The sequence below is a fragment of the Hyla sarda genome, chromosome 3 (assembly GCF_029499605.1).
Source record: "Hyla sarda isolate aHylSar1 chromosome 3, aHylSar1.hap1, whole genome shotgun sequence".
Classification (NCBI taxonomy): Eukaryota; Metazoa; Chordata; class Amphibia; order Anura; family Hylidae; genus Hyla; species Hyla sarda.
The window spans coordinates 155,702,652-155,730,136 of record NC_079191.1 but is presented as its reverse complement, the minus strand read 5'-3'; the positions used below and the strand labels follow the sequence as shown (position 1 = coordinate 155,730,136).

The window sequence follows — 27,485 nt, the reverse complement described above, 5'->3', positions numbered from 1 at the left end:
ATATCTGATTAGAGATACTGATTCAGAATGTCTGAAAAGCGTTTGCTAGATTGTGGAACATTCGTCAGGATACATTTTTATATGGTGTAAAATAGTTCCTTTAACAAAACAATGAACAATGCTGCATATGCATTATGCACTTATCTGCTGGCACATACTTTTTTTTACACTACACAAGTTGCAAAGGATGTTTGCTAAACATGAAACAGTAAAGTCTAATGCCTCTGTTAGAAAAAAAAAAAAAAAAAAACAAGCTTTGTTTACTCAAGCTGCCCCTATTGTAATCTGAAAACCTTCATCCGATTCTATATCCATTGTGGAATCCGTTGCAGAGATCCAAGGTATATGCTCAGATTTCTGCTGTGGATGTGCCGCAGCTACCCGATGCACAATCTGTTCGGACTCCATCAAAGAAAAAACCTGTTGGGCTTGGTTCACATAAACGTTGGAGCTTTATTCAGGGCTCCGTCACAAATTCAATCCTACCATGCAGGATTTGACTGGTCAAAACAATACTGCAATATTTGTCCAGTCAAATCCTGCTAAAGTCGATGGGATCTCTTGGAATCCGTGTAAAAAAAAAAAAAAAAATATCCAGCTTAGAACTAAATCTGCGATGGTGGCCCTAAGCTTCGCCGCAAATCTCACTAAAGGCAATGGAAATTCACATGATATTTTAAACTGAATTCATGTGGCAACCAGTAAAAAACACAATTTACTGTAGCATAGCTGTACAGGATAAACATTACAGTGAATAAAGGACAAGGTAAATTATCTTTATGTTCATGTTAATTACAAGCTACTCACCTATAGAGACCAGGTTTGGTGTGTAAAACATGTGGATGCACATGTTGTTCAAACAGGCTGAACATCAAAATAGGTAAGGAAGTGAAACAAATATTGTACAAAGTCAGATACACACTATCATACAGTGTCTGTAAAAGAAAAGAGAAATCACAATTTTGGAATGCTCTATTTTATCAGTAGCATTCTAGTTACATACATTTTGGGTAATTACAAAGCAAAGTTTATGACCTAAAAGCATTGCATGGTCTGTATCGTCAGCTATAGAAACAAAGCCACTGTTTACATGAAGTTACAGGTACTCTAAGCAGTATCCAGTCTGGAAACCTCCAGTAGTGCTTGCCTCTTCCTGACTACGCACAGTCTAACATCTTGCAATGACTGCTCCTCAATCCCCAGTAACTCTCCATTTACAGAATTATTGTTTTGTGAGGTAGGTAGAGCTACTCTTCCAGCACACACTCATTGCTCTGGTTCCTTGCTTGCTCTCTGAGTTATTCCCAACAGTATAAGTTATCCCTTATCCATAGAATAGCAGATAACAAGCTAATCGTTAGGGGTCCAACCCTAAGAACGGAGGAAAACGGTCCCCTGAATGAATCGAGGCAGTGCTGGACAATTCTCTATGGGACTTCTGAACACAGATTAGTGATAATCCTACAGAGCTTTGAAAATCTGTTGGCAAATGTAAGCACAGAATATTACAGGCATGTGTGCACTGAATTATTCTAGAATGGTCTTCATTTATAAATGAACATTTAATAGTAAAAGTAAACTTACTTGCTGAGAAAATAAACAGAAGAACTGATACAAAAATTGTGGTGTGATAAAACACACATTCTGAAAGAGAAAAGTTACATTGTTAAAGGAATAGTAGACAAATCAAATTCTTAAATGTTACTGCATATATAATGATACTGTATATAGTACAAATATGTATTTAGTTATACACAAAGTATAAAGGAGGCTGTTAGTCTATCATGTCTGGCTGCTCTGTCTTCTAGGCTTCCGTATTTGACATTTTATTTTATATATTAAAGGGGTAGCCCAAGAAGAAAAAATAAATAAATAAAAAAGGTCTGTTTCTCCCTATTAACAGCACAACCATGGTTCAGAAGCTGTGGATGGAATTACAACTCATTCCTATTTAAGTGAACAGGGCAAGACTAAAGACAGCCCATGGGAAAGAGTGGTGCATTTTAGAGTAATTGGTGTAATTGTTGGTCTGCAACACTTAACAGTTGAAAACTTTTTTTTTTTATCATCCACACACAGGGAAAAAAAATAAAAAGATAAAAATTAAGCAGATTTGTAATATAAGTGTAATATAAGAGGGAGGTCAAGATGAATTTGAAGTCTTAAAAATAGTCGGGCTCTCTACCCTCATTAGAATTCTAATTTAACTTCTTGCTTTCCAGAGTGCACAGCTTACAGAAAACACTACCTGCCTCTTACACATGCACATCCATATGCAGAAATTAATCACATCCCCAGTGTACAGTAGGGAATGCAGAAAGGGGTTAAGGTTCTATTATGGGTCCTAAAAACAAGCACATACCTTATAAAAAAAGTACTGTACAAGAGTTGCTATTCTAATGTAATAGTAGTGACCATGCACCAGAAGAAGTTTTGAGAGGAATTTAAACCTCGCAATTGCATAGTCGCTGTTCCTTACAGCTTGTCTTCCTTCTTTACCCATGATTCCTGAAACAAAGAAATAACTGTATAAAATCAGGATAAGGACATCTGCAAAATGACTTGGACAATCATTTTATTAAAAGTAACTAAAATCTTCCAAGTGTAATAGAAGCAAGCTGCCTCAGCCACTATTATTTCATTATTTTCTCCACTTGTGGAAGTTCTAACACACAATGCAAATCTGTAGGAATTATACGAAGAATTGGTCCAGAGCACTAAAGAAATCATGAACTCACCTATGCCAACATGAGCTTCTTGTATCATGCTCACATCATTTGCACCATCACCAATGGCAAGTGTGATTGGCTTCTCAGGAGAGGTTTTTAATAACCTTACTACCTGGAAACAATATGTGAAAAAATATGTAAACAATTTACAAAGTAAACTAAAAATATTTTTACAGTACAGTATTTTCTGGCACATAAGACGACTTTTTAACCCAGGAAAATCTCGTCAAAAGTCGGGGGTCGTCTTATACGCCAGGTGTCGTCTTATAGGGCGGGTGCTGCAGTCTAATTTTTAAATGTATTCCGCTAATTCCCAGCCATATATATACCTCCTGCAGTGTACCTTATATATATTTACACCTGTTTGCATGCCCATGATCCAAGCGCTTCTCGCAGTGACTCCGTCCCACCCCGCCTCCTGCAGCGTGATTGGTCACATCACACCACATGACCAGGACAACTAGAAGTGCGTCATTGGTTACTGGAGCTCTGCAGTGAGCTCGAGTTTATGCATCTACAGCGCTGCCTAGCTCTCATCGGCACGTCCAGTAATGGCGTGGGCTCCCGACTCGAGCCCACGTCATACCGGCCAGTTATTAACCCTTTAGATCAATGCTGTCAAAGCTTACAGCGGCATCTAAAAGGTGCCTTTACCCCATCCCTGGTGGAGCAGTAGGGTGGTCCACTGTGGAGGTAGCCGGAGGGCTTACCTCTGCTCCTGTGCCGGACCAGGCTTTATCAATTGAGCACAGAGCACACAGATCAATGTGGTTCTATGGAACCACATTGCTCTGTATGAGGAATCAAAATGATTCCTCCTTAAAGTCCCCTAAGGGTACAAAGTGTAAAAAAATAAATAAAGTTTAAAAACACACACATTAACCGCTTTCTTATTAAAAGTGTAAATCACCCCCCTTTTCCCAGATTATATATAAAAACATATAAACATAATAAAAATAAACATATGTGGTATCGCCACGTGCGTAAATGTCCGAACTGTAAAAATATATCATTAATTAAACTGTACAGTCAATGGCGTATACACAAAAAAATTCAAAAGTCCAAAATTGGGCATTTTTGGTCACTTTTTATACCATTAAAAAAATGAATAAAAAGAAGTCAAAACAAAAATGGTACTGATAAAAACTTCAGATCATGGCGCAAAATATAAGCCCTCATACAGCCCCGTATGCAAAAAAATGTAAAAAGTTATAGGGGTCAGAAGATGACCATTTTAAATGTAATAATTTTCGTGCATGTAGTTATGATTTTTTCAAAAAGTACGACAAAATCAAACCTATATAAGTAGTAGGGGTGTGAATCGCCAATAATTTGGCGATTCGATTCGAATCGCGATACCAGGGTGGCGATTCGATATATCGCAATATATCGCGATACTGTCATGTTGGCGATATATCACGATATATCGCGATATTCCCTATTAAAAGCTTGGGAAAACTTATTCTAGCTGAGAAAGAACAAGATCCTGCGAGAGTTGTCCTGTGAGTGCGTACGTTCTCCTTCCTGTTTGTTCTGTAGTCTGTAGTCTCGCGGCAGCGGCCTGCGAGTGGGACAGAGCTGATAACAGGTACACTGCCAACTAGTGGTCAGGAGTTTTTAAGTGTTATAAAAAAAAAAATAAGACAGACAAATAGGACTGTGACTCAGTGAGTGAAACACAGTAAATGTTAATTATAATAATTTATAAAAAAAATCGATTCTCAGAATTTTAAAATCGATTCAGTATCGCGGAACAAAAAATCGCGATAATCGCGCGAATCGATTTTTTCTTACATCCCTAATAAGTAGGGTATCATTTTAATCTTATGGACCTACAGAATAAAGATAAAGTGTCATATAGTCTTATACGGTGAGTATATCCAAACTCTATATTTTAACTGTAAAAGTTGGGGGTCGTCTTATATGCCGGAAAATACGGTAAATGCTTGATAAGAGAACAGAATATAAGCTTAAAACTACAATTAACTAGACTCCTACATCCATACCTTTGCTTTTTGCAATGGTGCCATTCGACAGCATAGCACTGCTGAGCAGTTTCTACACACATCCATGAATAGTTTTTCATGTTCCCTGAGTGCAAGAGAAAGGCTAGCTCCATCAACAACTAGCCCATGCTGGATCACATGATCCTCTTTTAGTCTAAATAAAACAAAGGTTACATAAGTAAACAAAAGCACAGATTAAAAGTAAAAAAGAAAAAGTATCTGAGTAGTGGAGGTCTGACCACTGGGACCCCCATAGGTCACAACAATAGGGGTGCCTTGTTCCCCGAGTAAAAAATGGAAGAGCACATGATTGACTACCACTCTATTTGCTATGATATTATCTAGGGCTGGGCGGTATACCGGTTCATACCGAATACCGAAATTTTTGGGCTGCACAATATGAATTTGGGCCCCTCCCCCTTGGGAATGAATGAATTATCAGCCCAGCGCTGCGCTGTCCCCACATCGGGGAACTAATCATATGTGACCCGCCAGCGCTGTTCTGCTCCCCCCCCCAAAATCATGTTACCTGCCAGCGCTGTTCTGCTCCCCCCCCCCCCCCCCCAATAAATTATCAGCCCAGCGGGGTACTACTCATATGTGTCACCCGCAAGCACTGCCCTACTCCTCTTTGTTGTTGGGGGCCGCCGGCGCTGGAACTCTATACTGTATGCCAGTGGTCTCCAACCTGCGGACCTCCAGCTATTGCAAAACTACAACTCCCAGCATGCCCGGACAGCCAACGGTATAGAGTTCCAGCGCCAGCGGCCCCCAACAAAGAGGAGGAGGGCAGTGCTTGCGGGTGACACATGTGAGTAGTACCCCGCTGGGCCGATAATTAATTGGGGGGAGCAGAACAGGGCTGGCGGGTAACATGATTTGGTGGGGGAAGCAGAACAGCGCTGGCGGATAACATGATTTTTTTTTTTTTTTGGGGGGGGGGGGGGGGGGGGGGGGGTAGTGAAAGAAATACCATTATATACCATGGAACCGCCATAAGTTACAAAAATACCGTGATACACATATTTGGTCATACCACCCAGCTGTGGGACTTCCAAAGACAGCCAGGGACATCAATGATGGGTTCCAGCTGCCAGACCCTCACCAATCAGATTGACAGAATAGGTGATAAGTTTTGATCATATAATAAACTTATAATTGATTTTAAGAATGTTCCTAACATGCAAAAATGACAAACAAATCAGGATATCCCTCATTCTTACAATTGTACTCTAAAACATAACCTTAATAATATGTAATTATTCATTAAAATAGGCTCCCAGAAAGCTGGATGAGTACCTTTATTCAAATGCTGTTTGTTCACTTACCGTCTGTCAAGCTGTCGTAGTTGCTCAGCACATTCGCGGTCTGATTTTTGTTGAACAAGTTCAAGAATATTCATAGTTCTGTGGAAATGTCCACAGGATAAACTGACACTGACAGCTGTCTCATGTTTGTCTCCTGTCAGCACCCATACTTTTATTCCTGCCAACCGGAGTGCCTCAATTGTTTCCTGGACCTTATCCTGGAGCCTAATAAGATTCCAAAGGTATATTAGACATTACATACTCGCTTTTGCTGAAATAATACTCTGTTTGCTCCATGCATTCTATCATATTTATACCATACCCATCTATGGATTTTGTGTCACACAACATATATGCTAACTCTATGGATAAGTAAAATTCCTGCTGTACGCATGCCCTTGAAAATTTGGAGATTCTTACTTGTCTTCAACACCAGTTGCACCCAGGATCTCCAGGTCTTTTTCAATGAGGTTAAATACGTCAGCTAAGCGATCTTCCCTTTGCTGTAATGCAGTACGTGCATAATGCAGACGATCGTCTATTTCTTGATATTCTTCTGGTGTGAATCTCCTATAGCCCACACACAATGTACGAAGCCCTTTCTAGAATAGTAATGTACCAACTAGATTAGTAGACTGAAGAACAAAAATACCAAGAGAAAATAATATATAATTTCCTATAATATCTATGTGAATATCTGAAAACTGGACTTAAATTAACCCCATCATGACCCAGCATTTTTTTTAATTTTTGGCTCACGTTTTTTTGTTCCTCACATTCTAAGACCAACTTTTTTAATTTTCCACTGACAAAATTGTATTAGGGCTTTTTTTTTGTGGGACAAGTTGTACTTTTAATTGCCGCACTTTATGTTGTTATCATTTAATGTATTACGGAGCCAGAAAAAAATATATATGTAAGGCAAAATTTAAAAAAATATGCAATTGCAATTTTAAGGGTCAATTTTTTCAGTGCTCACAATACGGTAAATCTGACATGCTATCTTTATTCTATTGGTCCGTAGGATTCAAATGATACCAAACTTGGGTACATTTTTTTAAGGGTGAAAAAAAAATTTGAAAACTTGTAAAAAAAAAAAAAAAGAAGCTTGTTCAATGCCATGTTCTGACCCCTATAACTTTGTTTTTATCATACCACCTACGGAGTTATGTTAGGTTTTTTTTGCACCATGAGCTGTAGATTTTAATGGTACCACTTTTGCAAATATATATAACTTTTTGATAACTTTTTATTATGTTTTTTTTTTTTGGGGACGTGATGTGACCAAAAATCAGCAATTTTGGTGTTCGGAATTTTTTTGCGTTTACACTTTTTACAGTGCAGCATCAGGAACATCATAACTTACTAGTTCTGACAATTATTTTTACAGTGTTTTATTTGAACCATGGGGAAAAGGGAGGAGGGGGGGTGATATGAACTTTTAATAGGGGGAGGATCTTAATATTTAAAAAAAAAACGTTTTTTTTACTTTGCGGGCCCCAGCAATCTATAAATTATCCCCTATCCTTCGGATGATAAGTAGGCGATAAGTAATATTGCACTACAGATGTCCTTTAAGCAATCAATCCACCGTTCTTCCCCGGCAACTTCACGTGGCTGCAGATGGCTCCCCTAGACCCCAGGGTTTACCAGCATTTAAATGCCGTGATAGCTATTGATCACCGCATTTAACCATTTCAATGACGGACATCGGAGCCAGCTCCAATGTCCGTCATTACCAGCAGATGTCAGCTGTTGATAGCAGTGGGGATTTGCTGGTCATGATGCAGACCCGACCCGTGGGCCCGCCTCATATTCTCCTCACCCGACCCATGACATACCGGTACATCATAGGTCGAGATGGTATTAAGCACAAAAGAATTCATAAGTTGACCAAGTTACCATACCAACTATCATAATTTACATAAAAATATAAATGTAAAGTAGCCAAAGTGCTGGCCATGTACCAAAAATGGTCCGATGACAGAGATGGTGGCAAAAAGTAGATTTTTATGTTTACCGTAAAATCTCTTTCTCGGAGGACCCATTGGAGGACAGACCGTGGGTATATGCTGCTGCCACTAGAAGGCTTGACACTAGGCAACAAGAAAAGTCGGCCCTTCCTAGCAGGATATACCCACCCACAGGCACCTGAGCAAATCAGTTTAGTCCCAGAGCAGTAGGAGAGGACCGACAGGTAAAGAAAAAACAGAATAAAAACTAACTGAAAACCTCCTTAAGCACAAAGAAGGCGTCACACTGGCGATAGGAAGAAGCGACAGAGGTAAATCCGAACAGCCCGTTCCACCTCAAGCCCATGGAGCAAACGTTCCCTGGCATGAGAAAGAGCAGGACAAAAAGACGGAAGGACGATGTCCTCATTTAGGTAAAAGGCAGATACTACCTTAGTTAAAAAGGACGGGACCGGACAAAAAAACAGCCTTGTCCTGGTGTAAGACCAGGTAGGGAGAGCGGCAGGAGAGGGCTGCCAGCTCCAAAACCCTCCTAATAGAAGTGACCGCAAAGAGGAAGGTCACTTTCCAGCAAAGGAGAAGAGGAGGAATGTCCCAGAGAGGTTCGAAGGGTGTACCCTGCAGGGCACTGAGAACCAGATTGAGATCCTAAGGGGAGTAGGGGATATGTAAGGCTGGGCAGCATGAGCCACACCTTGTAAAAAAGTCCGGATGTTAGGATCGGACATCAGGGGACGGTGAAAGAGAGCTGAAACTTGTCCCTTAAGGGAACTGAGAGACAAACGTTGTTTCAACTCCGACTGTAAAAAGGAAAGAAGTCTTGGGAGAGAGAACTTAACTGGAGAGAAGGAGTGAGATTCACACCAATGAAAATAAGACTGCCACGTACGGTGGTAAATCCTCGCAGAGGAGGGCTTGTGCACCCTGATCATAGTGCAAACTACTTGGGGAGAGAACCCCCTGGCTCTCAGAACCGTGGTCTCAATCGCCACGCCGTCAAATGCAGCGACTGTAAATTGGGGTGGCAAAGGGGACCCAGAGAGAGCAGGTCGGGACGAACTGGGAGGTGCAGCGGCACGTCGTCCACTAGACGAACCACGTCGGCGTACCATGCCCACCTGGGCCAGTCTGGAGCCATGAGAATGGCAGGATTGCCCTCCGCTTTGAGCTTCCTCAGAATCCTAGGAAGGAGAGGAAGAGGAGGGAAGAGATAGGGGAGGGCAAAGTGCGACCAGGGAATCACCAGGGCGTCCATGGCTAGGGACAAGGGATCCCGGGACTTCGCCACAAAGCGAGGAACTTTCTGGTTGTGGCGGGACGCAAACAGGTCCACGTCCAGGGTGCCCTAGAGGTTGCAGATTTCCGCAAACACCTCTGGATGAAGAGACCACTCGCCGGGGTCGGCTGAGGAACGGCTGAGAAAGTCGGCCTCCCAATTTTTCACCCCCGATATGTGAATCGCCGAGATGGAGGGAACTCTGATATCCACCAAGAGAAGGATCTCTGGTGATTGACATACGCCACAGCTGAGACTGGCATCTGTCGTGATGACCTACCAGTGGAGGGGCAGAATGGATCGCCCCTGACAAAGAAGAGGGGACCGAAGCCACCACAGGAGGGACTGGCGAGTCCTTGGAGGAAGAATGATCCTGCGATCGAGGGATAGCGGAGACTTGTCCCACCGGGACAGAAGAGAAATTTTAAGAGGGCGATAATGAAACTGGGCGAAGGGAATGGCTTCCATGGCCGCCACCATCCAACCCAGGACTTCCATGCAGAACCGAATGGAAACTGGAACAGGACGTCGGAGAATCTGAACTCCTGATAATAGAGCAAGGCGCTTGTCCGGCGGAAGCCCAATCCTGGTGTCACCGCATCGAACTGGAGTCCCAGGAAGATTAGGGACTGAATGGGAATCAGGTTGGACTTGTCCTCATTGATCACACAGCCAAAACGGGACAAAGTCTGAAGAGTGAGACAGAGGCTCTCTTGATTCTGGGACCTGGTTGGAGCCTTGACCAGGAGGTCATCCAGGTAGGGGATCACGGACACACCACGGGCTCGCAGGATGCGATCACTGCCGCCAGGACCTTGGTGAAGACCCTTGGAGCCGTGGCCAGTCCAAAAGGAAGGGTCATAAACTGAAAATGGCCCTCTGGAACTGCGAAGCAAAGATATCGCCAATGTGCTGGAAAAATAGCGATGTGGAAGTAGGCATCTCGGATATCCACCGAGCACAGAAACTACCCTTGATCCATGGATGCCACTACAAAACGGAGAGACTACATAAAGGAAAGAAAAAAGCGATCCCTTGGAAAAGAAGCAAACTCGATCCGGGGGGCGGGTGTCCGTTCTGCGTTCAGACATAGTGTAAGCAAAAGTTTAAAAAATGGAGCAGTCTCACCCAGTGTGTGTGTCCCTCAGAAAGTGAGGAAGCAGGCTGTGTGAAGAAACGCCGATCCTCAGCAGAGAAAGCTAGAGAGGGAGGGGCCAGGACCAGCACCAGCTAGGTCCTCATTGGTTCAAAATTACCCCTGCAGTGCGCACACCACACTAATAGGTAGGAATAAGAACCCCCAATACGCGCGCTGAAGCACTATAGGACCGGAATCCCTGCTGGCAGGGAGTGAGCGGAGCTATACTCCGTGAGGAGAAGGCATCGTGGCCATCATAAAAATAAAAAATAAACTGTATACCATGTATAGTAATGAAAGTGTGACTGGGAGAAAGGAAAGCTGTCGGCCGTGCACAAACAGCACGACCGACAGAACGGAAACTCCAGCGCTCCGGTCGCAACGCATATGGAGGTGGACGATGCAAAAATATGCCTGGCGCATGTGAAAAAAGTAGGCGCCGAGCAGAGCTGTGAAAATGCCCTTAGTAATGTGAAAGCACATAATAAAATGTCCCGAACCACTGTTTCTGTCCCCAATGTTCAGAATGGCCGAGCAGGAGATTGTCCCCAGAGTGAATAAAGAGGAGTGGGCTCCAAATAGGGGGGTACAGAGGTTGAGAATACTGAGCAGGTCTAAAAACCTGAAAAGAAAGGGAAAGAAATACTCACCTTGTCCTTAGAAAACATCAGCTAGTAAACACCTGCATCATGCTGGGCTGAAAACAGCGAGATGAGCAGGGAAGGTAGGGGGACCCAGACCCAGAGGTACAACCCCAGGTGCTGACTGGTGGCGAGAAGGCTGTGCCCCTTCTTCGCAAATGGGGAAACCGTGTTCCTGAGACCCCACCTAAAAAGAGAGAAATAAAAAGGGAGAGAAAATTCTAAATACATCCCTAAACTCAAAAATAAGAAAAATAAGTGACCAGTTATGGAGAACTCCAGACCTGTGTCTTTCTCCTACTGACACTAAGCTAAAACTGATTAGCTCAGGTGCCTGTGGGCGGGTATATCCTGCTGGGAGGGGCCGACATTTCTTGTTGCCTTGCATCAAGCCTCCTAGTGGCAGCATCATATACCCACGGTCTGTGTCCCCAATGGAGCCGATCGAGAAGGAGTTGCCATTTGCAACATTGCTCTGACACAAACACCTGGCATAATGAAATATTAAAACACACATTCATTTCATATGCCATATTTTCTTATATACAAGAGACTTTCTTTGTAAAAGACTGACTGATCCATATGCTACAGTGCTTTCAGCGCAAAACTTTTAGGGTATGTTCACACTACAGAATTTCAGCATGCAGAATTGCATGGACCTATTTACACTAAGGAATTTCAGAGGTGGTGAATACCGCCGCTTAAATTGATCTGCCGAATGAAAATTCTTACTTTGGAATTACAAGCATGGCTGAACAAAACCCAGTCATCATGGCTACTTAAAAAATTAGCCGTAGCTACCAGGTAATGCTTCTTCACCTTCATGCATTCAGAAGCTGGGTGCTTCTCCCAGTGTCAGTTGCAAAAAGCAGAATGTTGTCACTGAAACTTGTGTTCAGTGATTTTACTGCATTGGTCTGTGTTATCGAGTAGTGTTAGTGCCTGCTCCAAATAGTGGAAATGGGGGGTGGGAGATCTAGTATGACTAATGAGGCAAAGTGAGAGGCTTACTCTCACGTTGAGAGGGGAGGACATAAACACTACTACATATACCAAGGGCAGCTCTTTTATGACAGCGTTCATAACGGTTTACTGGATATTTTGCAGGAACCTATCCCAAATGGTTAATGTATACGTCTAACACAAAAATGCTATATGTAAACACTTATTGATTATGAATGACCAGCTAAAAATTATGTCACAAATAAAACTTACTATGGCAAATTCATCAACATGCAGTCTCGTTCTATCTATTTCCCCACTTTTGGTATTCGGAAGGATAGCAGACTCAGCTCCTTTGGTAAAAAGTATTTTTTCTCCTGGAAAAAATTAAGGACATACACACTCATATAAAAAGGAAGGAACACTGCAGTTCCTGAGAAAGACACACTTGAATTGTTTTATTGTTTACAGGGGTACTCCAGTGGAAAACAAATGTTTTCAAATCAACCAGTGCCATAAAGGTTAACAGATTTGTAAATTAATTCTATTTAAAAATATTAAATAATACCTGTCATGATCTTGATAACATTTTTAATCCTCCCAGATCACTTCCCCATCATGATAAACCACCACCTGCCTTCATAATTATTATTTTAGCCTTCTATCTTGATATTGTGCTGTATATTCTGCTCAGTTTTAGTCAGCTCTACAGACACTGGAAAAGGGCATTCCCCAGCAGGCAAACATTTAGTCCTGCAGGGGAGAACTTCCTCCCTCTCTCTGCTATGCTGCTCTGAACATAAAAACTAGAGCAGTTCAGTGTGTGATGAGCTTTAAACACCCCCCCCCCCCTTTAGCTCTGAACTCTCACTGAACTCTACAGTCCTTGAGCTCTGCCCAGCAGCTGCAAAAGGGAGCAGAAATATACAGCACAATGTTTGGCACAATGTTCAGCATTGTGCACGGAAGGCATCATGAGCAGTGTTTTCCAACCAGGGTGCCTCCAGCTATTGCAAAACTACAACTCCTAGCCTTTGGCTGTCCAGGCTTGCAGGGAGTTGTAGTTTGGCAACAGCCAGAGGCATCCTGGTTGGGCAACCCTGCTCTAAATTCTAGCTCAGCTCAAGGGAAAAGGGAGCAGAAATATTCAACTCTATACACTGTGCTGAGCTGCGGTCACACCTGCATTTCCTGACTTTTGTCTCTGCCAGGCTGCTGCAGGAGACAATGTGCAAACAGCACAGCAAGCAGGATCAGATGGAGGACCCCTGGTGGCCAAACATTTAGGCTAAGTTTCCACTTTTTTTTTCTGGCAGTTTTTGGAAAACTGTCACTGCAGTTTTTGAGCCAGTCAGAAGTGGATCCATAAGGGAGGAGAAGTATAAGTCCTTCCATTATATGTCCTATTCCTTTTGAATACACTTCTGGCTTTGGCTCAAAAACTGCAGTGGCAATTTTTCAATGACTGCCAGAAAAAAAAAAAAAAAAAAAAGAGTGGAAACAGCCTTAGGGGTTAATTTAACAAAAAGTTACAAAAATGTAGTGAAAAGTATATTAGAAAAGTTATTCAAATAGGCTAATCTATAATATATTACATTTCATTGATGATGACAGGTACCATTTAAAGGGGTACTCCAGTGGAAAATATATATATATTTTTTTTAAATCAACTGGTGCCAGAAAGTTAAACAGCTTTGAAAATGACTTCTATTTAAAAATCTTAATCCTTCCAGTACTTATCAGCTGCTGTATGTTCCAGAGGAAGTTCTTTTCTTTTTGAGTTTCTTTTCTGTCTGACCACCGTGCGCTCTGCTGACACCTCTGTCCATTTCAGGAACTGTCCAGAGCAGGAGAAAATCCCCATAAGCAAACCTATCCTGCTCTGGATATTTCCTGACATGGACAGAGGTGTCAGCAGAGAGCACTGTGGTCAGACAGAAAAGAAACTCAAAAATAAAAGAACTTCCTCTGGAGCATACAGCAGCTGATAAGTAGTGGAAGGATTAAGATTTTTAAATGGACGTAATTTACAAATCTGTTTATCTTTCTGGCACAAGTTGATTTAAAAATAATAATAATGTTTCCCACTGGAGTATTCCTTTAAGCCTTTCAGTACTTATCAGCTGCTGTATACTACAGAGAAAGTTGTGCAGTTCTTTCCAGTCTGACCACAGTGCTTTCTGCTGACACCTCTGTCATGTCAGGAACTGTCCAGAGCAGGAAAGGTTCACTGTGGGGATTTTCTTCTTCTTTGGACAGTTCCTGACACAAACAGAAGTGTCAGCAGAGGGAATTGTGGTCAGACTGGAGAGAACTTAACTTCCTCTGCAGCATTCAGCAGCTGATACTGGAAGGATTAAGATTTTTAAATAGAATTAACTTACAAATCTGTTTACCTTACTGGCACCAGTTGATTTGAAAACATTTTTTGGAGTACCCCTTTAAAAGGAATCTGCAGAACTAAGCTATACTAGTACATGTGAGATAGTGAAGGCAGCAGCATCTGGATACACAGGGGAGAATTTATATTGTTTATGCAAATCAAGTTATTTATACTCCAATTTACCTAAGCGTACGTCAACTTTACTCCCCCACTGTATTCAAAGAAGTTCACGTTCTTCATAAATAGCAAAGTAGCTTAGAAGTAGGCACACTTCTTTTATGGTCTGGGCTGGTGTGAGAGTGCGCAAAAATGTTGGCGTTTTGTGACATACACCAACCACTGCAAAAATCTAACCGTGCTACACTACATTTAAGTTATTTGCTTGAAATAGTACATGATTTGTGACTTAACACAAAAAAAGGGTAAAACCAATGATACATTCCACCTCCCCTCCCCCTACACAGACTTCCTATCCAGTATGAATTACTAAAAGGAACACACTTGTGAGTATGGACTAAAACAAGGAACAGGTTCTAAACTGCATATCTGGGGCGTGAAAATAAATAAATAAAAAGCAGGCTGCACAATAGGGAGTCTAAAAAGAAAGGAATCATGGAAAGATGGAAGGAAACTTTTTTTTATATTTTTTATTCAAGGTAACCACTAACCTATGTAAAAATGTCCATCTCAATGGTGTCCACAGCCTTTAAAGTCTGTGAGTAAACTTACCTGAGGGACTCTCAACAATGACACTCATCCTACGTCGATTAGCATCAAATTCCAAAACATGGAGAAGCTTGTACCTTAAAAGTAATAAAGCATTATTACATTTATATTGTACAAACAGAACAAAAGAATACAACATTTCTTGTTTTGCTAACATATTTCAAATCACACCCTAAATTTAAAGGGGTGGTCAGGTGAACAACAACTTACCGCCTATCCATATGGAATAAGTGTCTTATCACAGGGGTCCGACTGCCGAGACCCCGTGAGATCTCTTGAATGGGACCTGGATCTCTGAGAGAAGAATTCATTTCTATGGGAGCGCTGGAGATTTCCAGCATTCGAGTCTCTTCAGTGCTCCCATAGAGAAGAAATAAAGTGTGTGCCATCTGCAGCTCGTGCTCCTCTCAGAGAGCTGGGTCCCATTCAGGAGATTGTGGGGGGACCCAGCAGGATTTGCTAAATTTTTGAGCAAGATCTGCTGTGTTAAAAAAAAAAATTGTGAGATTATTCGCAGTTTTGAGATGTGTACGCATAATTGGTGTGGTTTCGGGTCAAGGGTGGTGTGGTCACCCCCTTGCCAAATTTATGACCGATTATACTTATAGCAAGCGAAAACTGCTGTTGAAATGAGCTGAGCTGGCTGAGATTTCAGCAGGAGCGCACAGGCTCTCTGGATCTTTGTAGACGTGTGTGCCTCTACATAAATCCAGCAAGTCTGCACGCTGGTAGGGAGATTATTTAGTCTTGATAAATTAACCTGTAGTGTTGCAAGAAGAATATTCGTATTAAAGGGGTATTCCAGGCAAAACCTTTTTTTATATATATATATCAACTGGCTCCGGAAAGTTAAACAGATTTGTAATTTACTTCTATTTAAAAATCTTAATCCTTCCAATAGTTATTAGCTTCTGAAGTTTTCTGTCTAACTGCTTAATGATGATGTCCCGTCCCGGGAGCTATGCATGATGGGAGAATATCCCCATAGGAACTGCACAGCTCCCGGGACGTGAGTCATCAGAGAGCAGTTAGACAGAAAACAACAACTCAACTTCAGAAGCTATTAACTATTGCAAGGATTAAGATTTTTTTAATAGAAGTAATTTACAAATCTGTTTAACTTTCTGCAGTTGATATATAAAAAAAAGTTTTGGCCTGGAATACCCCTTTAAGAGCAGGGTCACGATGCGGATGCACCCATAGCAGTAACAGAAGGACTGCAGAGCGTGCTCCCGGCTGCAGCTGGGTAGCTCTGTGTGTTCACTCGTAGTGACAGATTTCCCGCGCCCCTTGTGACCCTGCCCTAAAAAAAAAAGTTGGTTGGGGATAAGGGGGAAAATTAGCTCAATATACAACCATTCATAATTCAGCCTGAACAACTTTATTTTTCATTCAACTGCCTCTAATCTTTTTAATATTAAGATGGTTACCTTTCAAGTTTGCCATGGATTTTGATTTCCATAATTTCTCCATTAGCACCAGAAAATGCAACACCCATTCTATGGTCAAAAGTAAATTAAAATGGTCATTATTCTTTTATAAAAACATAAAATATTACATTTCACATAAATTAAGAAATTGAAACGAAAAGAGTAATAAGATGATACAGCTCTTTGCCAAAAACTATGAAAAGAGATTTTTAATAAGAGTTGTGTTCAATTATGAGGCTGTAGGTACTCCAAGTGTGGTTGTATTGCGCTTCTCTACATATTGGAAGCATTTTCTTGTAGAAGTAATACATACAAGTCCAGTATATGGACAGATACAGGCTGCAGAATCTCCTGTATCAGGGAGTGTACTACATGCATTTAGTTATTGTTCAGTGTGTGCAGAGAAGTACATGCAGCAAGGAACAGCCTAGAGCAGTGGTCTTCAAACTGCGGACCTCTAGATGTTTCAAAACTACAACTCCCAGCATGCCCGGACAGCCGATGGCTGTCCGGGCATGCTGGGAGTTGTAGTTTTGCAACATCTGGAGGTCCGCAAGTTGAAGACCACTGGCCTAGAGAATAAGAGCACTTTCCAATCATCTCTCTCTAAAACAAATCCTCTCCTTCCAACGTCACGGGAACGAAACCGCTTTTCCCTCTAGCTCTCAGCACAGTGTACAGTACACCTGTACAGTGCAAACAATAGGCAGTATGTGACAGCTACATACTGTACATATTTAGAAGGGTGGGGAGACCATGCTCAGATTGAAGCGTACCTGTCAGATCCCACAAAATAAAAAAATATGTTACTTAATACCTAATCCTGATCATGTACATCTAATTTTTATGCATCTATCACCTATATTGATTATATAAAATACCTCTTTTCATTAGCTCACAGTGTTAGAAATCCTCTCCGGTTGGGGGGGGGTAGGATTTCTAACACTGTGTCCATGAGTCATCTCTTGTCCGTGCATCATGGACAAGCCCGATACTGCTGCAGAACTGGTTAGTGCCAGTAGATATGGGGACCCCTATTGGTGGGATTTTATTAAATATTAAAAAAAATTCTGAACAACAATTACAAAAGTTTTAATCAGTAGGTAAGTAAGTAAGTTTTTGAATCTAACAGGGCCCATTTATATGCTCTCAGTATTGTACAGAGCTAACAAATCCTAAATCTGTAAAACCTTTTCAATACAAAAACAATTCACCTTCTGGAAGCTTCAACCAATGCTTTTTCATCAGGTGATGACGCATAATACTCCAGTTGTGAGGATATTCCATTGGAGAATCGTAGCCCATCAACACATCCATCTGGCTGGTCATAACTTATTTGTACCGTGTGGCATAGGGAGACTGCTTTGAAGAAAAGTTCTTCTTCTAAAGTCTGATGAATTTAAAAACAAATTATATGTTTATACATGTATATTCTTTTAGAAAATCTGCAATACAAAAGCCATCTATAAAGGAAATGGTTCACAACTGTATTCTCAAGAGAAAAGAAAACTGAAGTGAAACAACTTCTAGAGCCCATTAAAAGCCTAAATATCAGTAACGGGAACAATTCTGCAAAACAGCACCTGTCAGAAGACTGCAAGCAGACATTTTTACCAGCTTGTGGTCTCTCATAAACATCAATATACTTGCTGTCGTAAATAGTCTAGCTGAAGGCAATCGGAAAGACATTAGAATTTTTCATATCATCAGAGTATTAGATTATGACATCAGAGTGTTAGATAAGTCTGATCAAGCTAAATACTCAGGGTAGTTTGGCCGACCATAGCACTCAACGACTTCATCTCTTAGTAGATTGGTGGGGGTCTGACCTCTAGCACCTTCACAGCCCTAATGGAATACTGTACCCCCCCCGTCTTAGTTTTCCCCTGCACAGCAATGTTACCGGGCTGTGAAGCGAATAGAATCCGTCCCTATGTGTCTAAATGGGGTCATGCTGCATTTCCCTGCACAGTTTGTGTCACTGGAGAGAAAAAAGGAATAAAGTGCTACAGCAATACTGCATTCCCTTTATTCTCACTATCTTTGGACTTCTACCAATCTAAAAGTGATGCATAGCCTAGTTATATGAAATTACGTAGCGAGCTGGAAATACTTTCACTTTACTAATATATAGTTTAAAGATGACCAATGACTATTTAGCGCACACAAATTGCGCAGTGCTGTACATACAAATTGGTCCCTGTCCATTGGGGCTCACAATCTAAACCTATCAGTATGTTGTAAAGCATGGGAGGAAACCGGAGTACCCGGAGGAAACCCAAGCAAACACAGAGAGAACATACAAACTCTTTGCAGATACAGTGGTCCCTCAAGTTACAATATTAATTGGTTCCAGGACGACCATTGTATGTTGAGACCAGAACTCTATGGAAAGCTGGTAATTGGTTCTGAAGCCCCAAAAAGTCATCCAAAAATAGGAAAAGGTGAGGATTAGAGATGAGCGAACTTACAGTAAATTTGATTAGTCACAAACTTCTCGGCTCGGCAGTTGATGTCTTTTCCTGCATAAATTAGTTCAGCTTTCAGGTGCTCCGGTGGGCTGGAAAAGGTGGATACAGTCCTAGGAAAGAGTCTCCTAGGACTGTATCCACCTTTTCCAGCCCACGGGAGCACCTGAAAGCTGAACTAATTTATGCAGGATAAGTCATCAACTGCCGAGCCCAGAAGTTCGTGACGAATCGAATTTACTGTAAGTTCGCTCATCTCTAATGAGGATTAAAGGGGTTATCCAGGAAAAAAAAAATTTTTTTATATATTATCTGGATCCAGAAAGTTAAACAGATTTGTAAATTACTTCTATTAAAAAATCTTAATTCTTTTAGTACTTATGAGCTTCTGAAGTTGAGTTGTTCTTTTCTGTCTAAGTGCTCTCTGATGACACATGTCTCAGGAACAGCCCAGTTTAGAAGAGGTTTGCTATGGGGATTTGCTTCTAAACTGGGCGGTTCCCGAGTCACGTGTCATCAGAGAACACTTAGACAGAAAAGAACAACTCAACTTCAGCAGCTCATAAGTACCGAAAGGATTAAGATTTTTTAATAGAAGTAATTTACAAATCTGTTTAACTTTCTGGAACCAGTTAATATAAAAAAAAAAAAAGTTTTTTCCTGGATAACCCCTTTAAAGAAAAATAAGTAGATAACTAATACAGATAAAGCAAATCCTTACATATGAAAGTAAGAAAGATCTGCTGGGAGCTGTAATCACTGTCTATGTCGGTGTTTCCCAACCAGGGTGACTCCAGCTGTTGCAAAACTACAACTCCCAGCATGCCCGGACAGCCGTTGGCTGTCCGGGCATGCTGGGAGTGGTAGTTTTGCAACAGCTGGAGGCACCCTGGTTGGGAAAATATGGTTTATTTAGAGGACAGGAGCTTCTTCAGGGTCCTATACAGTACAGTCCAAAGGAGCAGCTAACCATGGCACAGGGAAGGAGTAATACAGAACTTGTAGTTCCTTCCTGTACTGTAGGGGGCGCTACCAGACAACAGTCAGTGCATGCACTTCAGTAATACAGGCGATTTACCAGTAAAATGCACATTCTGATTGGTCAGTTCTTCCAGTTGTGACATGTTTCACAGATCTGGACTGTCTGTAGCATTGTATGTTGAGTCTGGTTTCAAGTTACAATGGTCCAGAAAAGACCATTGTATGTTGAAACTATTGTATGTTGAGCCCATTGTAAGTTGAGGAATCACTGTATTGTCCTTGGTGGGGTTTGAGCCCAAGACCCCAGCGCTGCAAGGTAACAGTGCTAACCAGTAAGCCACCGTGCTGCCCCAAACTGACAGGACTAAAACTGCAAGACTTCCTTATTACAGTGACAACCGACTGTGCCGTTTTAGAGTAATCATGGCTATAAGTGCGGCCAGAAACTGCACTCAGGAGTCATTGGGGGCCCAGTCCTGATTGGCTTATCTCTCCGTAGACAGAAGCAGCATGGACATAGCGACATGTTCACTAAGAGCTGACACTGGTTTGGATATTGTCCAGTGAAAGTCTATTGCATAGTCTACAAGCATTTTCCTTACCAAGCTGGTAGGGGATCCATCAACATAATCTACGGTCACTCCTTCAGGAACAAGTTTCCCATTGATCTCTTGGTACTTGATTCCATTAACAGAACATTCTCTAAACTGCATTTCATTTTCAGTCAATGTGCCGGTTTTGTCTGTAAATACATATTCTATCTGTGAGAAGGAAGAGATAGAAAGAAAAATCTTTACAAACATTATAAAAGTTTTTGAACAGCAAAAAAACTAATTTAAAGTTAGTGCAGGTGACACTGATGACAGATTTCCTTTAAGCTTCAACTGAGGAAAAGGAAGGAAAAATGCATATTTATTTATTTTTAACAGGTTTTGAAAAAGTGCATCCTTAGGTCTGCAACACAGAACTGTATTAAGCAGCATACTAGATTCCCACAACTTGGCAAAACACTCTGGGGGAGATTTATCAAAACCTGTCCAGAGGAAACGTTTCTGAGCTGCCCATAGCAACCAATCAGATCGCTTCTTTCATTTTTCACAGGCCTCTTTAAGAATGAAAGAAGAAATCCGATTGGTTGCTATGGGCAACTTTTCCTCTGGACAGGTTTTGATAAATCTTCCCTTCTATCTACACTATACTCTGTTAAAACATCCGTTTCTCTCTGTTAAAGGGGTATTCCATGAAAAAAGAAAATTTTTTTTTCATCATGTCAACTGGCTACAGAAAGTTAAACAGATTTGAAAATTACTTCTATTAAAAAATCTTAATCCTTCCAGTACTTATCAGCTGCTGAAGTCGAGTTGTTCTTTTCGGTCTGACAACAGTGCTCTCTTTTGACTCCTCTGTCCAGAGCAGGAGAGGTTTGCTATGGGGATTTGCTGCTACTCTGAACAGTTCCTAAGACAGACAGAGGTGTTAGCAGAGAGCACTGTTGTCAGACAGAAAAGAACAACTCAACTTCAGCAGCTGATAAGTACTGGAAGGATTAAGATTTTTTAATAGAAGTAATTTACAAAACTGTTTAACTTTCTGGAGCCAGTTGATGAAATGTTTTTTCTTGGAATACCCCTTTAATGTCAGTTATTTTCGAACCATTTCTATTTTCTTTATTTATAGAGCATGCTAGTAGGAATAACAGATGAAATTACGGATAAAAATAAAGTACGGTAGTATAACAGAGTTTCTTGCGTCACCATAGACTTCAATGTTAAATTACTACATTCATTATTTATGACGGAAAAAAAAATCCTGCATGCTCGTCTTTTCTCTGCTCAAAAATAAAGCAAATTCAACGCAACGGACAATAGCAGAGAACAGTGGAGATTTTAAAAAAAGCCAAGTGACATGAATGGGACCAGTTACCGTATATACTAGAGTATGAGCCGACCCGAATATAAGCCAAGGCCCCTAAAGAGTTATCCAGGATTAGTAAAACCAAACTAAATTTTAATTTCTTCAGCTGGTTGTCCTCAGGTTGTGTGTGATATTACAGCTCAGTTCCAGTGTAGTGAATGGGGCCAAGCTGTAAGTCCACACACAACCTGAGGACAATCAGATGAAGAAATCAGCTCTGGTTTTCTAATCCTGGATAACTCCTTTAAAGAATCTGTCACTAGGTTTATGCTGTCATATCTGAGGGCAGCATAATCTAGTGGCAGACACTGAACAGAACAAACTATCGCTTACATCGTTTGGTGCAGCTGTTAAATTGATACCCTCATGAATATCGAGGACGCTGCGCATTAGTCCACTGCGCTATATACTCAATAGACCTTTTAACTCATGAGGACCTGATCCCTTCGCCCACCTTTCCAATTGGCATCTGTGTAAAGGCAGAAAACTGTCAACCAGTGGCTAGCAGGTGTGGCATGGTGCCCGTACTGCTTTTAAGAAGAATGGTGGCACAGAACTAAGTAATCTATCCGTAAATCCTTTTTACAGAACAAGCAGCTCAGCCTAAAGTGTGGCTGGAACACTGAAGGCACCTTATAACTGCTATTCCTGCCAAAGTAACATCATCTATGAATTTTACTGCAGTATTGGCGCATTCAGCTCCAATTCAGAGAGAACAGTGCTCAGCGTTTTTCCGTTTTTGCATTTTTTCCTCATCACCTTTTAAAAATCATAACGCTTTCAATTTTGCACCTAAAATATCCATATGATGGCTTATTTTTTGCACCACCAATTCTACTTTGCAGTGACATTAGTCATTTTACCAAAAAATCCACGGCGAAACGGAAAAAAAAATCATTGTGCGACAAAATTGAAGAAAAAATTTCCTTTTGTAATTTTTGGGGGCTTCCGTTTCTACACAGTGCATTTTTTTTGGCAAGAATGACACCTTATTATTCTGTAGGTCCATAAGGTTAAAATGATACCCTACTTATATAGGTTTGATTTTGTTGTATTTCTGAAAAAAATCATAACTACATGCAGGAAAATGTATACGTTTAAAATTGTCATCTTCTGACCCCTATATACTTATTTATTTTTCCGCGATCTGCGCTGTGCGCTATTAGCCCAGGGTCCTGACCCGGTGTGATGCAGGGTCACGGCGTGACCCTGTTTTAAACACCGGGAACGGGTGCAGGGCGTACAGGTACGCCCTGCGTCCTTAAGAGGTTAAAGGGGTACTCCGCTGCTCAGCGTTTGGAACAAACTGTTCCGAATGCTGGAGCTGGCAGCTCGTGATGTCATAGCCCCCCCGCCCCCCCCTCAATGCAAGTCTATGGGAGGAGCGTGTCGGCTGTCACGCCCCCTGCCATATGGGCATGATGTCATGAGTGGGCAGGGCTATGACATCACGAGCTCCGGCTCCAGCGTTCGGAACAGTTTTTTTTTTCAAACGCTGAGCAGCGGAGTACCCCTTTAATCCTCTTGGCAGTGATCTAGAGCTAAAGGATGTAAGCAGAAATCACAATATCAGCTGCTTTAACCCCTTCATGACCCAGCAATTTTTTTTTGGCTCACTTTATTTTGCTCCTCACATTCGAAGACCCTCAACTTTTTTATTTTACCACTGACAAAGTTGTATTAGGGATTCTTATTTGCGGGACAAGTTGTACTTTTCATTGGCTCACTTTTTTTTATCATATAAAGTATTACAGAGCCAGAAAAACATATATATATATATATATATATATATATATATATATATATAGGCAAAATAAAAAAAATATGGAACTGCACAATTTTGAAGGGGCAATAGGTTTTTCAGGGTTCACAATACGATAAACCTGACATGCTATCTTTATTCTATGGATCAGTACGATTTCAATGATACCAAACTTGGGTTAAGTTTTGTTGAAACTTGGATAAAAAAAATAATTAATGCCATGCTTTGACCCCTATAACTTTTTCATTTTTCCACCTACGGAACTATTTTAGGGTTTATTTTTGCGCCATGAGCTGTAGTTGTTAATGGTACCACTTTTGCATATATATTACTTTTTGATCACTTTTTATTACGTTTATTCTGGGATGCGATGTGACCAAAAATCAGCAATTTTGGGACCTGGATTTTTTCCACCATGCAGCATCAGGATCATCATAATTTAATTGTTCAGATAATTACGAAAGCGGCGATACCAAATATGTTTATTATTTTAATTCTTTGTGCAAAGTGAGATGCAGATTATCTGGCACTACATACAAATAGATCTGTTTGTGTAACAGCCTACGATCTTTCGGCAGGAGTGATGCAGCTCAGGTGGTGCTCTATCCTAGATAGCACAAAATCGCTTCCATACAATGCTTCCAAGAGAGAAAAAAATTAGGATGGCACTCACCAGGCTTCTGCTGTAAAACGTTGCTCCCCAGAGAGAGGTCCCGGCGTCACCGCCCGCTGTGGATCTAGCTGCACTATGCACTTTGTACAGCATCACGAATAAAAGCAACGTTTTACAGCAGAAGCCTGGTGAGTGCCATCCTCATTTTTTCTCTCTTGGAAGAATTTTAATTCTTTACAGTGTTTTATTTGAACCATGGGAAAAGGGGGGTGATGAATATTTATTAGGGGGAGGATTTTTTTTTTCTTCCCCTTCAACCCATCTGCAGCCCACGATTAGATCACGGAGCTGCAGATGTGTCCCCTAGACCCAAGGGCTTAATAGCATTTAATGTTTCAATGACGGATATAAGAGCCAGCTCCCATGCCGTCATTATCTGCAGATGTCAGCTGCTGATAGCAGTGGGGATCTGCTGGTTATGACGCAGATCTGACCCGCGTTATGTTCCCCTCACACAACCCATGACATAACGGTAAATCATAGGTCTGGAAGGGGTTAAAGTTGATTTATGAACAAGGACTCCCAGATAACAAAAAAAGCTGTGAAAGTAAAATGAAAAAAAGGTTAAAAAAAACAACAACAATGTATTGTAAGAAAAGAAACACAAAAGTGCATACATTGTATAATCTGTGGGGATTCTAAATATAAAATCAAGATAAAAGTAAATGGTACATACAGCTTAATTGCAAAAACGCATTACCTGCCCAAGCTCTTCATTCAGGTCAGATGTATTAACCTGGGCTCGCTGATCGCTTTCTTCATGATATAGATCAAGGTCCCAACCAATAAAAAAGGACCCCAGGAATTTCTGCATTTCCACAGTCACATAAAGTGAAATAGGGATGATAAAATTATAAAGCACTAGAAATGCCAGGAAATCTGAAATGAATTTAAGAATCTAGAAAAAAAGGAAAACATCTATATTATTGAAAACACAAATTATTTTTAAAAAGGTTTTACAAAAATAAATCTCATTACTTCACAATTCTAAGAATTTTATAATAAATGGGCAAAAGAAAACTCAGTGCTGCATTAACAGATTACTATTTTATAAACTGCTTAAAACTAGTGACTAAAAAAAATCTATGCAATCATATGGATGAACATTTACATGAACATAATTATGGTTCTTATACTACAATTATAAGAGCCATAGCTATTGAGGCTATAATGTACCCTACTCTTCACACGTAGTCACCCCCAAGTTAGTGAGATTCTTGATTCATAAGAACGCTTAGGGAAGCTGATCTCATACGTTTCTACAGTATGTTAAACTCTCCCCGCCCCTTCCCCCCTTTTTTGAGATATAGAGCTTTGTAGTTCCTCTAATTCAGCAATCCATCAGAGGGCGGGCACTTTATTATAATAGGGGATGTGTTTAGTGTGGTGACTAAGAGGAGGGCATGAATATGTAATAGAGGCGTGGGTGCAACGTTCATAGAGCAGGCAGCTGTGAGGCTCGTCTTTGATAGATTATTTAGGTCCCTTTGTCCAGATACATTTTGAATAGAGGAGCCTTTACTTTTTTTTAGCACCTAGGAAACTTAAAGGAGATCTGTGGTGCTCTGAATATATCCTCTATCCAAAGGATAGGGGATAAGTTATAGATCGCGAGGGGTCCGAGCGCTGGGGCCCCCCCGCAATCTCCTGTACGGAGGCTTGGCAATGTACAGGAAAGGGGGCGTTCAGTCCCTGCATGATGCGGCAGCTGGCACGCCCCCTCCATGTATCTCTATATAGGGGATAGATAGGGGATAATGTCAGAGCACTACAGATCTCCTTTAATACAGTGGGGATCAAAAGTTTGGGCACCCCGGGTAAAAATTTGTATTAATGCGCATAAAGAAGCCAAGGAAAGATGGAAAAATCTCCAAAAGGCATCAAATTACAGATTAGACATTCTCATAATATGTCAACAAAAGTTAGATTTTATTTCCATCATTTACACTTTCAAAAATAACAGAAAAAAAAATGGCAGCTGCAAAAGTTTGGGCTCACTGCAGAGTTAATATCTTATACTGCCCCCTTTGGCAAGTATCACAGCTTGTAAACGCTTTTTGTAGCCAGCCAAGAGTCTTTCAATTCTTGAAACAGAAAGTCCAAACCAGCTCACCCCGCCTGGACAAACGGAGCACGGATCCAGGTGCTGGACAACACCGAGAATGTAGAGAAAAAAGTAGAGTTGGATCCAGCTTCAGTAGCGATAAAACCGTCTTTATTCAAAGGACATGCAAGGAACAGCAGAGGTTACGCGTTTCAAGCGAAAAGCGCTCTTATTCATACATACATACAGTATGACTAAGAGCGCTTGGCGCTTGAAACGCGTAACCTCTGCTGTTCCTTGCATGTCCTTTGAATAAAGACGGTTTTATCGCTACTGAAGCTGGATCCAACTCTACTTTTTTCTCTTTCAATTCTTGTTTGAGGTGTCTTTGCCCGTTCTTCCTTACAAGTGTCTTCCAGTTCTTTGAGATTTCTGGGCTGTCTATCACGCACTGCTCTTTTAAGGTCTATCCATAGATTTTCAATTATGTTGAGGTCAGGAGATTGTGAAGGCCATGGCAAAACCTTCAGTTTATGCCTCTTGATGTAATCCCCCGTGGATTTCGAGGTGTGTTTAGGATCATTATCCCTTTGTAGAAGCCATCCTCTCTTTAACTTCAGCTTTTTCACAGATGGCATCAAGTTAGCATCCAAAATTTGCTGACATTTTTTTTAATCCATTTTTCCTTCTACTCGTGAGATGTTCCCTGTGCCACTGGCTGCAATACAACCCCAAAGCATGATTGATCCACCCCCATGCATAACAGTTGGACAGAGGTTCTTTTCATTAAATTCTGTTCCCTTTCTTCTCCAAACGTACCTTTGCTTATTCCGGCCAAAAAGTTCAATTTTAACCTCATTGGTCCACAGAACTTGTTTCCAAAATGCATCAGGCTTGTCTATATGTTCATTTACAAAGTTCAAACGCAGATTTTTGTGGTGAGGACGCAGAAGAGGTTTTCCTCTGATGACTCTTCCATGAAGACCATATTTGTACAAGTATCTCTTTATAGTGGACTAGTGTACCACAACTCCAGTGTCTGCCAGATCTTTCTGGAGGGATTGTGCAGTCAAACGTGGGTTTTGAATAGTT

General features: G+C 41.1%; 1 protein-coding gene across 7 annotated transcripts in view; it reads right to left on the bottom strand.

Annotated features, from left to right (window-relative positions):
* ATP11B (ATPase phospholipid transporting 11B (putative)) overlaps positions 1-27,485 on the bottom strand; it is a 162,058-nt gene that overhangs the window by 43,808 nt on the left and 90,765 nt on the right. For all 7 annotated transcript variants that reach the window (XM_056565292.1, XM_056565291.1, XM_056565293.1 and 4 more), the window contains 13 exons: positions 25,050-25,247; positions 20,603-20,761; positions 17,766-17,941; positions 16,552-16,620; positions 15,125-15,198; positions 12,286-12,389; positions 6,463-6,644; positions 6,064-6,267; positions 4,736-4,889; positions 2,739-2,841; positions 2,363-2,508; positions 1,585-1,644; positions 808-935 (listed from right to left, as the gene is read on the bottom strand). In XM_056565292.1, the coding sequence (XP_056421267.1) occupies positions 808-935; positions 1,585-1,644; positions 2,363-2,508; positions 2,739-2,841; positions 4,736-4,889; positions 6,064-6,267; positions 6,463-6,644; positions 12,286-12,389; positions 15,125-15,198; positions 16,552-16,620; positions 17,766-17,941; positions 20,603-20,761; positions 25,050-25,247 (1,757 nt within the window). The remainder of the gene's footprint in view (positions 1-807; positions 936-1,584; positions 1,645-2,362; positions 2,509-2,738; positions 2,842-4,735; positions 4,890-6,063; positions 6,268-6,462; positions 6,645-12,285; positions 12,390-15,124; positions 15,199-16,551; positions 16,621-17,765; positions 17,942-20,602; positions 20,762-25,049; positions 25,248-27,485) is intronic.